This window comes from Capsicum annuum, chromosome 5, assembly GCF_002878395.1.
Source record: "Capsicum annuum cultivar UCD-10X-F1 chromosome 5, UCD10Xv1.1, whole genome shotgun sequence".
NCBI classification, from domain to species: Eukaryota; Viridiplantae; Streptophyta; class Magnoliopsida; order Solanales; family Solanaceae; genus Capsicum; species Capsicum annuum.
In genome coordinates, this window is record NC_061115.1 from 5,307,762 (window position 1) to 5,321,699 (window position 13,938).

The 13,938-nt window shown below is 30.8% G+C and overlaps 1 protein-coding gene across 1 annotated transcript; it reads right to left on the reverse strand.

Annotated features, from left to right (window-relative positions):
* Positions 1 to 5,094: 5,094 nt before the first annotated feature.
* Positions 5,095 to 11,891, reverse strand: LOC107853911 (ribonucleoside-diphosphate reductase large subunit). The gene is made up of 17 exons (XM_016698898.2): positions 11,427 to 11,891; positions 9,681 to 9,742; positions 9,480 to 9,567; positions 8,583 to 8,846; positions 8,265 to 8,505; positions 8,100 to 8,176; positions 7,776 to 7,946; positions 7,585 to 7,677; positions 7,352 to 7,501; positions 7,177 to 7,263; positions 6,909 to 7,073; positions 6,713 to 6,832; positions 6,363 to 6,565; positions 6,124 to 6,273; positions 5,901 to 6,048; positions 5,643 to 5,726; positions 5,095 to 5,556 (listed from the first exon to the last, which is right to left on the reverse strand). The coding sequence occupies exons 1-17, from the start codon at positions 11,652 to 11,654 to the stop codon at positions 5,461 to 5,463; spliced, it is 2,427 nt and encodes an 808-aa protein (XP_016554384.1). The 5' UTR covers positions 11,655 to 11,891; the 3' UTR covers positions 5,095 to 5,460.
* Positions 11,892 to 13,938: the final 2,047 nt, after the last annotated feature.

Sequence of the window (13,938 nt, forward strand, 5' to 3'; positions counted from 1 at the left end):
ATAAAAATTAAATTATTTTTAATTAATTTTTCTTCTTAAATTAAATTCTATTAGTAAAAATTTTGTCTTCTCCATTTGCTATGATATATGTTTATTTGGTTGTGGACGGAGATTGACGGTGCTGACGCCGAAAGTTTTTTTTTTTTTAATAAAAAGACAAGCAATTAGTCAAACTCTGACTTCAGTCAAACACTGTGAAATATAACGCGGTTTTATAACTCTCCCATGCAATTTGGCTTTTTAAAAATAAATAAATACAATAATAATATTCGTTTAGAAAAAAGATATGTTTTGATTTGACATAAAATTAAAAAAATATATATATTTTGTGATTTTGATTAAATATATGTCAAATGTATTAAAATATTTTTTAATTTTATGGTATTAAATATGTCACGTGAAAAATTAAAATTAAGTATTTCTAAAAAAAAGGGGTCATTAGGTTCTTTTTTTTTTTTTAATGAATAAAAAAAATAGATTTTATTTTTTAAACGGCGGAAGTATATAATTAGATATTTCAAAGGTGGTATCTTGAAAGTATTATCAGTCGATTTAATTATGAAACATCCAAAACAGAACGTATTCGTTTTGAAGCAGATATTTTATGAGATCAATTAAGATTGGTTTTGATTCATTTATTGTGATGTTCCATTCAATTGTACGCATTGATTAATTTTATTTGCTACGTTTCATTAATAGTATATATTGTTGTTGCTTACTCAATATATGTATATGTATGTATTATATTATATATGAAAAGAAATCATCTAATATTATATTTTTGTTTACATTGAGATTTAAGATTACATAGTTGCTAATTTTATTCATCACTAGGTCGATCACATTGGGTGCAAAATAAAAAATGTAATATGAGAACTTTCAAGAGATCATCCATCTTAACAGTATTCTGTTTCGCTACAACTTTTGTCCTTTCGGTAAGCACTTTATGCCCATCAGTTAAACTCTCACTATGTAATAGCCTACAAACCACACAAGAAATGTAAACCGTACTAGGCAAACTTTGTACGATAGGCTCGATTTAGAAGGCATTGAGAGGAATAGATCCCGAATCATCCATATGGGTAACCACCCTCCAAACCAACTGAGTCATCCCGAAGGACTTATGTAATAGTATTGCTTTAGTATATATCTTACATATATCACTGACGGGTCCTTTGATAGCTACTTACAGCCTGTTTGGATGGTGGTTTGACATGGTTTCATAATGTATGGTATGGTGTAGTATGGTATGGTATGGTATAGTATGGTATGGTACAGTACCATGTTTGGATGGACTGTATCGTTCACTACGGTTTAATAATAGATTTTTTGTTTGGTTTGATGGTATGGTACGGTATGGTAACAGGTAAATTTACTAAAATGTCTCTAATTGTAATACATTTGAGATATTAACTCTTTTATCCATATCAGTGCTAGCGTAACCAGTTGTCCTTTCTTTCTTGATGCTTCTCATAGCTACCCGATGATCTTTTTAAGACGCCAAATTCACTAGGGTATTTGCTAAACAAAGGTTTGACGAACGCAAACTAATGCAATCGGGAAGTACTTCCCAATCAATAAAACAATTGGTATACATGCATGTATCTTAGAGTTCAAAATCACTTCCCATGTATATGCTTTTTGTGCATTCACTCTATTTCCCTCCATTTCAATTTTCAATTTTTTTTTATCGAATTGAGTTTTTATTGGCATTAAAAACTACTACTACTAAATAACTGTGATCATTTTTTCTCACTCTTTAAATTTTTATATTGCTAATAGGAAGTCTTGCAGTCTTCAATCTTGTTAACAAATGCGTAGTCTTAACATGTATTTCGTTGATAAGGATAAAAGGGATTAAAGAAAATTATATAAGGGTATAGTTGGAAAAGAAAAATGAAAATCATGGCACACCACCAATTTGATGGTTCAATAAATTGCTTCATTCCATGATTATCGAACCATGGAATAGTAACATACCATACCACCATTTTTAGAAAACCATGGAAACAAACATGATTCCCATGGTAACCATACCATATCATACCATATCATGGAAACCACCATCCAAACAGGCTGTTAGAGTTATGCATGAATCAGTTATGAGAAAATTTAAGTATTATTTTATGTAAAAATTAATTGTTCATGTATTAATTATTTCACTGTCTATCCTACATAAAATACTATATATATGTATATATATATTGACCCCCTCATAACTTATGAATGTATCAGTGATGCATCTTCCTGAATTACAAAACAAACATCATATTAATTTTGTAAATAAATAACTTATCTTTATTTATATACTTATACAGAGTTTAATATGTACATAGCTCACTCAAAATCAATTATACGTCCCTTAATACGTCAACATGCATGAATACTCTTCAATATGAATAAATATTTTAATGCAAGTCTAAATTAGTTAGTATCCCAATTGAATATTGGTGCTAATTAGTAAATCAAAAAAATAAAAATCCTACATATATTGCAAGTACACCATTCTAGAAAGTGATATCCTCGTTTATATTTTATTGTTTGACATAGCTTGATTGATTCAAAATTTAAGAAAAAAATGTAAATTTTTAATGTAACCTTCCATATGTCACAATATTTATGTGTTTATAAGAAATTTAAATTTATAATATTGGTGTGGCTAGGACATTAAGCCTAAGACTTATTTTGTTCTCTTGCTTTTTAAAAAAATATATATATATAATTATGTCATGATACATCACAAAATCACCATTTTTTTCTTCTTCCATCTTGGCATGTTGGAATAAACCTAAGTTCACGTTTTCATTTCATTGATTCATTAATCAGATGTTTCGGATTTAGAAAAAAAAATTATAAAAAAAAAAATTGTTAGATAATGCCAACATCTTAAGAAATAAATTTTATAGTATACAAATTTAATTTAGTTGAACTTTAATATAAGTATCGAACAGTGTATGAAAATTAAAATAAAAAAGATTTCTCTTCAATTATCCAAAAAAAAATAATGTATTTAATTATTTTGAAAAAGACACATATTTCAAACTCAAAATCAATTTTGTCCACAAATTTGAATCGACTTTTTAAAGTAATAATGGGTCATAACTCGTGGAGATATGATTATTGCACATGCATTAAATTGGTAGGTCCAACTTTGTGAATTTTTAGCAATATTATAATTGAATTCAAATAAAAAAAATAGTAGTATTAAATTTGATTTCTTCCAGATTTTAAAGTTTCTAAACATAACAAATTAATCAAACAAGATAAAGGCAAATTAAAAACAAAAAGTTTAATAGATAGTCAATCTTTCAAATTTATCAAAATATTTCATTTAGATATTCGAATTAAGTGCTATTTCAATTGAACACCTCAACTTCGATCAAATTTTAAAAAGATTTTAGTGCGTATGTTTGTTCATCTATTAAATAGTTAGGTTAACCATATAAGATATGTTATTTCCTCTAATAATACGCATCAACCTCAAGTAGAAAATGCTTGGAGTTTTATGTCTCATTGAGGCGAATGCATATAATTAAAGAAAATAACATATTTTATGTGGTTAATTTAACTACATAATAGACAAATGAACACACACAAATTTTTATCGAAAATATCTAACCAAAACACATTAGGAATTGAGGTGTTAGCTGAAACAAAACTTAATTCAAATATCTAAATGAAATTTATTGATAACTTTAATAGATTGATTATGTACTAAGCCGAGTTTATTATACAAGATGATGAATTGTTACTATACATATATACATGATTACAACTCATAGGAAGTATGAAAAAGTTTAACACATAGATAACTCTATAAACTTGCCAGCAAATTTTATTTAAAATACTCAAATTACTACAACTATACATATGATAAAGTGTTCTTATACGACATATTTTGTTCAAATTTTGACTTAATAACTTAATATCCTCTTATTATTATGTTGATTTATTTATGATAATTTGTCAATATCATAACTCATTAGTTACGCAATTAGTGGAAGTCAAAGTCAAAGATTAGACCCCAAAAATATGCAAATATAATTGACAAGTGTTTGGATATTCATCATGGGATGGTAATAAAATGGAAAGTGATGTGTTTTTTTGAATGTCTTCTTATATTATTAAGTCAGCAAATAACTAACAATTCATAGCTTTTGACTTATTTATTGGTTATAAAAATTACAGGCAAATAATTTATTGTTAATGTTTGACTTGTGGAAAAATCTTAATTAGAAAACTTTTTTTTTTTTTTTTTGGTTTCGTCTGGTACTAGCATTTACCATGTGTATCTATCGGTTTGGTTTGATTAAGTTTTATCGATTATTAATTCGGTTTATTGATTTTTAATTTTTAAATATGCTAAATTAATAATCAACCAATAAGATATTTTTTAATCACTTTTTAGTTCTTAACGATTTGATTTTTTATTTAACTGATAAAAAAATACTCATAAAGTAGAAATAGTAGCAACTAACATGAAAAGACACTAAATCTTAGTTGCAGCTAAATTTAATTAGTGTGTATTAATTTATAAGAATCTTCAAGCTTGAACTGAATGTTAGTTTAGAAAATTGAATAGATTTTTGTTAATTTGTAAAATTTATTTTATATATATATATATATATATATATAGTAGTTTAGTTTATTATTATTGGGTTATCAATTTACTCAACAAACCAATAACATTTTTATCAATTCAGTTTTTGCACTCTTATTTGCAATGGAGTCTCAATTATCCAAAGCATGCATTACACGGCAACATTCTATAGATGATGCTCCCAACATGATTGTCTCCATATCCATAACTTGAACCCAAAACCTTTTGATAAGAACTAAAAAAAACTTAATTTATTAGTCTAGTGATTTATTTAATATAATGTATAGTGGTGTTTTACTTAATTTCTTTTTAGAACTTGGCTTATCCACTAAAAATTGGTTGCATGATTCTTAATATACACAATGTTATGAACCAGCTCCAACCCAATTTCACACAACCAAATTATGTAAAACATATTTGGAATGTGTCAACATTTTTATGTTTTTACATATAAATTTTCTTTTGATACCAACATTATCCAAAATTGTAAAACATTTTAGGGGCATCAAAAATAGGGAAACTTGTATAGATTCATAGAAAAGTTGACATACTCCAATTACAAAAATAATCAATATCCAGGCATTCCAGAACACATTTTCTTGTCATCAACACAAATTCATCACTGATATATTAAGCACGCATTACAGCAAATACGATTTACTGATATAAGGAAATTACTAGCTCGTTTGTAACAGCAGACTGATATATGTACAATGAGTTAAATCAGATTCAACCAGGGACATTACTACAGGCCACATCTCGATATCGCCTATAGATACTAAGGTTTCGGAGCAGGCAGGGAAAACATAAACAACGAAAGCCACAAGTTCAAGATGCTTCTGGTTATCTGCGTAGATCACTTAACTTCCACAAGCCAAACACTCATCACGGTTACTCAATGAACACACCATCTGGGCCATTTTAGTTTCTTCATCGACTGCAGTCTCTTGCTTTTCCTGCATTGTAGTCCCAAACACATTCTGTAATGATGAACATGTTGGGTTTATGATACGAAAGTAGAACAAGATGTATTGTTTGCTACCTTTATCATGGAAGTGTCAACTGTGAACTTGATTGCATCAGCTGCAGCACGTGATCGTAGATAGTACATTCCTGTTTTCAAACCCTGCCAGTAAAGTTTGAAATTCATAGAAACTTAAGTAACCTATGGAGTGTTGTCTCCTAGACCCCGACTATCAGGTCTAGTAAGAAAATATTGGGATGCCAACTAGTAGAAATAATAAATCACAATAATATGACAATTCAAACAACAAAGTGTAACGTGAAGTGGAAAGCATACCCTGGACCAAGTATGAAAATGCAGGGATGTGAGCTTTCCAAAATTGGGTTGGTCCATATGGATGTTGAGACTCTGGCTCTGATCAATATAGCATCCACGGTCAACAGCCATATCAACCAAGTTGCGTTGCTTGATCTCCCAAACAGTCCTAACATCAATAAACAGTAAGTAAACTGAACATGACAACAGAAAAAACAAGCAATGTGATAAAGAAAATCCATACTTGTATATGAGTTTGAGATCATTTGGAATTTCTGGGATTTTCTGAACAGAACCATCATCATAAATTATCCTATTCTTGAGAGTAGGAGACCAGAGGCCCATCTCAGTTAAGTCATGAAGAAGATGCTTGTTCACCACAACAAATTCACCGCTGAAAAAGAACATCCATTGTTAAAATCTGAAGACAGCAGAATTAACTGAATTAGCATTGAGCTAAAGGATCGGGCAGCAAAAAGTAACCTTAGAACTCTTCTACTGTAGATATTGGATGTGTATGGCTCAAAGCATTCATTGTTTCCAAGAATTTGGCTGGTTGAAGCTGTGGGCATTGGAGCTACAAGAAGTGAATTTCTTACACCATTCTTTGCAATCATTTCACGGAGAACACCCCAATCCCATCGATCTGATGGCGTTACTCTCCACATGTCCGGCTGGAGAATACCCTGAACAGAATAGTTCAACACAAAATCACATTTTTTTTAATCTAGGGCGCTTAATGAAAGCCTAGCTTAATTTTCAAAAGTCTTGGACAACCAAGCAAGCGATCCACATAATAAATCATCAAATAAAGTAAAAACTCCAATGCATACCTTGCTTATTGGACTTCCAGCATATGTCTCATATGGGCCTTCCTTGGCAGCTAATTCAGAAGAGGCTTTTAAAGCATGGTAATATATTGTCTCAAATATGTCTTTGTTCAGCTGTTGAGCCTATGCATAGATAAAGTACAAGATCAGGCCCCACTGAACCAGTTAAAGAACAAAAGTTGGATGGAGGGTGATTTACCTCAGCTGAATCAAATGCCATGCCAAGCAATATGAATGTGTCTGCAAGACCCTGGACCCCAAGTCCAATAGGTCTATGTCGTAAATTAGACCTTTTTGCAGTTTCAACAGGGTAGTAGTTGACATCAATAATCTTGTTCAGGTTTTTAGTCACCAATGCAGTGACCTGTCTCACATGAAAATAGAACACAATAAGACGGATATCCACGATTAACTTAAGATAATACATCAGAAGCAGACAAGTCTGATTCGTTAGAACAAATTCTAACCTCTGCCAGTTTGTTAAAATCAAAGTACCGGTTTTTAGAACCTCTGCTCCCAACAAGCTTAGATGGTTGTGATTCACTTGCGACCTCCTAAAAGATATAAAGGAAAATGATAAATAACAGGACAGTACAACTTAAAACCAAGCAATATTTTCAAGTAAATGGCATTTGTAACTACCTTTTCTCTAACATATCGTGGAAGAGCAATTGATGCAAGGTTGCACACAGCAGTTTCAGTAGGACTTGTGTACTCAATAATTTCAGTACACAAGTTAGAAGACTTGATTGTGCCAAGATTCTGTTGGTTGCTTTTTCTGTTACAAGTATCCTATGATAACAGACAAAAGAAAGGATTAACAAAATTTCAATGCATCCAAACAACAAAAACAAGATAAACAGTACTAAAGTTACCTTATACAGCATGTAAGGGGTCCCAGTTTCAATCTGAGACTTCAAGATCTCAAACCAGAGATTTTGTGCCTGCACGACCTTCTTTGCCTTGCCCTGAATTGACAAAATGAGGTCATTTAAGATCATATGCAGACAAGCTTCAATTATCCGAACTTAGCAAGCAATTAATCATAATAGCAGACTTGTTTTACCTCTCTTTCATACTTTGTATACAGCTTCTCAAATTCTTCACCCCAGCAATCTGCCAATCCAGGAGCCTCACTTGGACAAAATAAAGACCATTGGCCATTGCTTTGGACTCTTTCCATAAAAAGATCAGGCACCCAAAGAGCATAGAAAAGATCCCGAGCCCGATGCTCTTCCTGCAGAGATAAAATTTCCATTTAAGCAATTACAAGTCTTATGATATGAGAGGATTACATAGATCCTAGCAAAAAGAGCAGTTTGATTATGCCACTTGAGTCCTATAAGACATATATATACAAAATTGATTAGATCAAGGATTGTAACTACACCTTTCCATGGTTCTTCCTCAAATCCAGAAATTCAAATATATCGGAATGCCAGGGCTCAAGATAGATAGCAAAAGCACCTAAACAACATAAAATTGTCAGAAAAAATCAAATCAAGGCCTGGATCCATCATAACAATATCAAATACAAACACAATTCTAGGTATACCCTTTCTTTTGCCACCTCCTTGGTCAACATATCGAGCAGTGTCATTAAATACACGTAGCATGGGAATAATTCCATTTGATGTCCCATTTGTCCCACGAATATAACTCCCAGTACCACGAATATTGTGCACAGATACTCCAATTCCTCCAGCAGATTTACTAATAACAGCACACTCCTTAAGAGTATCATATATGCCCTCAATACTATCATCTTTCATGCATATCAGGAAGCAGCTACTTAACTGCAGGTCAAGGGAGAAAACTATTAAACATTAAGGAAATTATGCTCTGGAACTATTTCCTAATTAAATTGACATACTTGAGGCCTTGGAGTTCCAGCATTAAAAAGAGTTGGAGAAGCATGAGTGAACCATCTTTGAGACATCAAATGATACGTCTTGATGGCAGATTCAATATCATCCTTGTGGATCCCAACAGAGACTCTCATCAGCATATGTTGTGGCCTTTCTACAACTTTTCCATCAATCTTTAAGAGGTAAGACCTCTCTAGGGTTTTGAAACCAAAGTAATCATAGTCAAAGTCCCTATCATATATAATCTCGCTGTCCAATCGAGCTGCATTCTGTAACGAAAAGGCTAGTAGTTAATAACTGAAATGTATTCTTCTAAATAAAGGGATGAAAAATAAACAAAACACAGCAGTTGTTATTTCCTGAAAATGGGAGGCAAAATTCTTAGTGGAGGAGTAAAGAAGGGCAATAATCTCATAATTACTTGGTTTAAGTAGCAGCAAGGAAATGTCATGTGCATGAAAATTGGACAACTTAGCAATTTTTAATCTGTTACAAGGCTATATGGATATAGGGGTATAGCAGTCACAGTAACTAAGCTATGTCAACAATACGCAAGTGAGAGGACAAGAACAGTTTTGGATACATGCATATTACAGGATATCAATAATAAATGGACATTTTTTAACGGCAGATCTGTTGGAAACAACCTCTCTGCATTTACAGTAGGAGTAAAGTTTGTATACACTCTATACTTCTTAGACCCCACTATATGAAACTACACCAAGTATGTTGTTGTTGTAATAATAAAGGAACAGACTGGTGCTTTCAAGAATCAGTGACCTTTTCTACAATATATTAATCCACTCTACTGTGTTTATGAACACATTATAATTCAACAAGCTTTCACTTAAACAATATCATTCTCGCATTTACAAAAATAATGTTCAAAAAGGAAATGATACCTTCATTATAATCTCATACACTTCATCAGATATCAGAGGTGCTTTAAGTCCAGATCTCTCACTGACATGGTTGTACATGTCCTTAACACTGAAAATCACAAAATATTGTAAACAATACCTTTCTATTTGCAATGACTAAACCATCACTTTGTCACCAAAGAACAAAAACACTGACGATATATAATAATTCAAAGCTCTTACGTCTCAGAAAATATTTTCTTCGTGTTCTTGTGCAGATTGGAAACAGCAATCCTTGCAGCCAGCTGCAACAGAAGTACATTTAAACAAACAGATGATTAAATACACCTTCAACAGAGAGCAAAAATACTCATCTTAAGAAGTAATCCCAGCTAAGGGAGAGAACATGATAGTTACTACCCCATTCCAACTTATACAACATTTTTTCCGTTCTAGAACATTCAAAAGAGTTTGACAGTACTCAACATGCTATATTATTCGACACGACTTTCAAAATATTCAAATTCATTTAGACTTCAATTTATAAACCTTGATACAGTGCTTCTCTATCAAACTACTTTCTCAATTAATGGTTTTATACAGTATATTTTTCAATACTACTAATATATGCTAAAATTGAATCAATATCTTAAATTCCATATCCAATCAAACATTAACAAATAAAAAACAATAAAAGTACAATGAGAAACAAGGGTGGAGCTACCCTTCAGGTAGGGGTTCATCCAAACCCCTTTCGTTGGAAAATTATGCTATATATACATAATTAAAATTATTTATTATGTATATATAGTAGATGTTGAACCCCCTTCGATTAGTTCGCATATTCACTAATGAACCCTAATAGTGAAAATCCTAACTCTGCCACAAAATTGAGAAACCAATAAATCCTAAGTAGAACCATTCACATCCAGACGCCAAAAAATGAAACATTCAATGCAACACACAAATCAATCAATATCTATCACATACACCTCAATTACAACCTAGTTATTACTGTCTATATAGATCTCCTATATAGCTCAAATTCACACAAAATCTAACACTACTTATCATTTTCATCTTCAACATACTCAAAACACATCTCAGTAGACATAAAGCAAATCAACGAGTTCCTCAATTGGTCAACTACCTAAATTTTCAATTTGTCAATGAAAATTCAATTCTCCCCATTTTCCCTTCCTCTACCCCAAATTTTTCTTTTTAAAAGATCACAATCACAACATACCCAATGTATTCTCACATAGAGGGTCTGGAGAGGGCACTACCTCAATGAAGTAGGGAGGCAGTTTCCAATAAACTGCCAGGCCAAAACAGATAAACAATATAATAAACACACAACATAAAAGCATATAAACTAATACAGTATGTGAAATAAACTAACACTACTAGCTAATACAAGGAGCAATACAACCACAAGATAATACTATAAACTATCTATTCAAAATCATAGACATCACCTAACCACAAACAAGAAACTTCACACGCAAATCAGAAACTTACACAAGCATAATCAGGGTGATTACCACTATTCGGACCTATTTCATTAAATTACAAAAATACTTTTACCTCAAACTAATCCAAAATCTAAAACGAATTATCATTTCCCTCTTCAACGTGCTCAAGCACACAAACCAAAAGAACACAAATCATGAGACATAAATCAAATTGGATAGTAACTCAATTGGTTGAGTACCTAAACTCTCACATTATCGATGAAAATTCAATTTTTGTATACCTCCCATCTCCATTTTCCATTCCCATACCCCCAATTTTAAAAAAGATAAAAAGGAGAAGAAGAATTAACCTAAATAGCAGCCCATTTAACCACTTGAACTGAAAACAAGCATCAAATGTATAATATGTGTATACTTCGTATATAATATGTAGCTAATCATATATAATTGACTACCTAACCTCTACACCTACACCCAATTAAACAAAAATAAAAGCGCAAAACCGAAGACTCACACAAGCATAATCAGGATGATTAGCAGTCAAAGCGGCAGCAGTTTCCGCAGCCAATTCATCAAGCTGACTCGTCGTAACACCTTTATAAACACCAGCACAAACTTTCTGCGATACGAGCACCGGATCACAATGATCGGGACTCAACCCATAACTCAATTTCTTCAACCTAGCAGTAATCTTATCAAAATGCACTGCTTCTTGACGCCCATCTCTCTTCACTACATACATTCTTTTCACTTAGGAATTTCGTCAAACACTTGGCAGACGGATCGAAGCGTACAGAATTGCTCACAATTTTTTTCTGTCAGATCTATAGATGTATATATAGTAATTAATTAACAATGTTTGAATTTTTTTTATTTTTTATGAATTTTATAAATTTGAATTTCCCTCTTTTGGGGGGGAGAAGAAATTAGGGTGTTTCAATTTTCCCGCCAAAAAGAAGAGCGGGGGATTTGTGGGGTTTGGCGGGTAAAATATTAAATTATTATGGCAGGACAAGAGGGAGAAAAGTTGGATGTGGGACCACTTTGTTAGGATCTTTGTGAAAACTATAATTGTAAAAAATAAATTAAAAATAATAGTTAATGAAGGTTTATTGTTTTTTATTTTATTTCATGTCATATGGGAGACTCTGAAGTAACGGTAAAAATAATTTTTGTGTGATGTATAGTCACAAGTTCGGGTAATCACCCATTCCTTGAATCCTACATAAATGCAAGATGCAATTATCATATATAGATATTTAGATTTTAGTCTAGAGATATATCTTAAAAGTTATTAGTATCTGTTTCATATTATTTAACAAAATAATTTGTTTTTAAATTACTTATCAATTTATAAATTTAAGATAGAATTAATTTCTTTTTTTAATATTGTCCTTAAATTAAAGTTCCGAAAATGTCTATCTATTGTTGGCATATAAAAATAAAACGTATGAATAAGAGTTAAATGTCAAATTAATAAAAATATCTTTTTATTTATAATTTTGTATATGATTAACTAATAAGAATTCCTCTGGCTAATATTTTCTTTATTCGCTTTTATTTATCACTAATTTCCTAATTGAATTTTTTATTTTACTTATCACTTTTGAAGTCAAGAGAAGACAATTATTTTTTTTTAATTTTATTCTTAACATTAATTTAAAAAAAATTCAAATATAATGTAAGTATTATTTAATAGGAATATAATGCTAAAATAATTATACTAAGTATTGTTTAATAGGAATATAATGCTAAAATAATCATACTGTTAATTTATTTTTAAGTAAATATGTCAATTTAAAATAAAACAAGTAAAATTGAATTGAGAGAGTAAGAAACAAAATTAAATGCTTTTATTTATCATTAACTTTAGTGATGAATCATAAATACCAATTTTGATGCTCCATTTAATATATTTTGTTTTGCCGCCAATTTTAATAAATTTTTTGTTGTGTTAGGCAGGACTAATTTAATATGACGAATAGGTTAGCTTTCATTACAAGCTTGGAGTTTGGAAGTTGGACCATTATGTACTGTGTATCTTTTTTTTTTTTGTTAATTGTTCATTTTTGGGATCCAAACTCCAATCTTGTAATAAAAGTCAACATATTCACATTTTTGAATTTCAAAATATATTTTATCTTAATTCAAAAAATTTGAATTTTGAATTCACTTCACTATGCTTCAAAAGAGAATTTATTCTTTTTTTTTATTATTGGATAAGTATTTCTCACATTTTAGGATATCAAAACGTCTCAAAAAACTTATCAGTTAAGCCATAATTCAGACGAAAAATATCTAATGTTTAGGACTGGCCAAGTCAAACTTTAAACATCTTGCAAATGTCATTTGAAGAGACTTCCCTCGTCCCTTTTTATTTGCCCATTTTTATATTTTAAAATATTCACTAATATTTATCTAGTTTATAAAATTAATAGATTAATTATCTATTTCTATTCATTTTACCATGTTATTAAATATAATACTATCTCCATCTCATTTTATGCATCGCTCTCTCCCCGCACTATTCTTCCCCACTAAAAAGAGCGATTGAGAATCTCGAGAACCTTTTCGAGTGTCTATCTTCTCAGGGCGATTGGAAAAGAAAAGAGTATTTCATTCTTTTACTTTTTTTTCATCCGTTTAAAAAGGAATGTCACATTTTCTTATTTAATAACTATTTAAAGACACAATACTTTTACTCTTATTGATTTCATTTAATTAAAAATAGTAGTAGTATAATTTTTAATAGGCAATTTGTTAAATATCATCAAGGTTTTTTTTATTTCTTAAATTTTATATCCGATCAAATTAAGAAATACAAATTGAATGAAGGGAGTATTGTTTCTTAAAATATGTATTATATTAAAAATGGATAAATATTTATGAACGGAGGGAGAGCAGTTATACTTGCACAAACAAAATTTCCAAACACTGTCTATCTTCTGAAGTCGGTCTTAAATGGCCAAATTTGTAAATTTTGTCGCAATGTCGCAATGACCTCAATGGTGATTTCAAAATTGAGA

Bases quoted from the DNA above. Each gene is read 5' to 3' on its own strand.
- LOC107853911 (XM_016698898.2), bottom strand. From the start codon at position 11,654: ATGTATGTAGTGAAGAGAGATGGGCGTCAAGAAGCAGTGCATTTTGAT. The intron at 8,177-8,264 runs GTATACCTAGAA...TATGTTGTTTAG, and splicing joins AGGAGGTGGCAAAAGAAAGG to GTGCTTTTGCTATCTATCTT. The intron at 6,274-6,362 runs GTTACTTTTTGC...GTTCTTTTTCAG, and splicing joins TACAGTAGAAGAGTTCTAAG to CGGTGAATTTGTTGTGGTGA.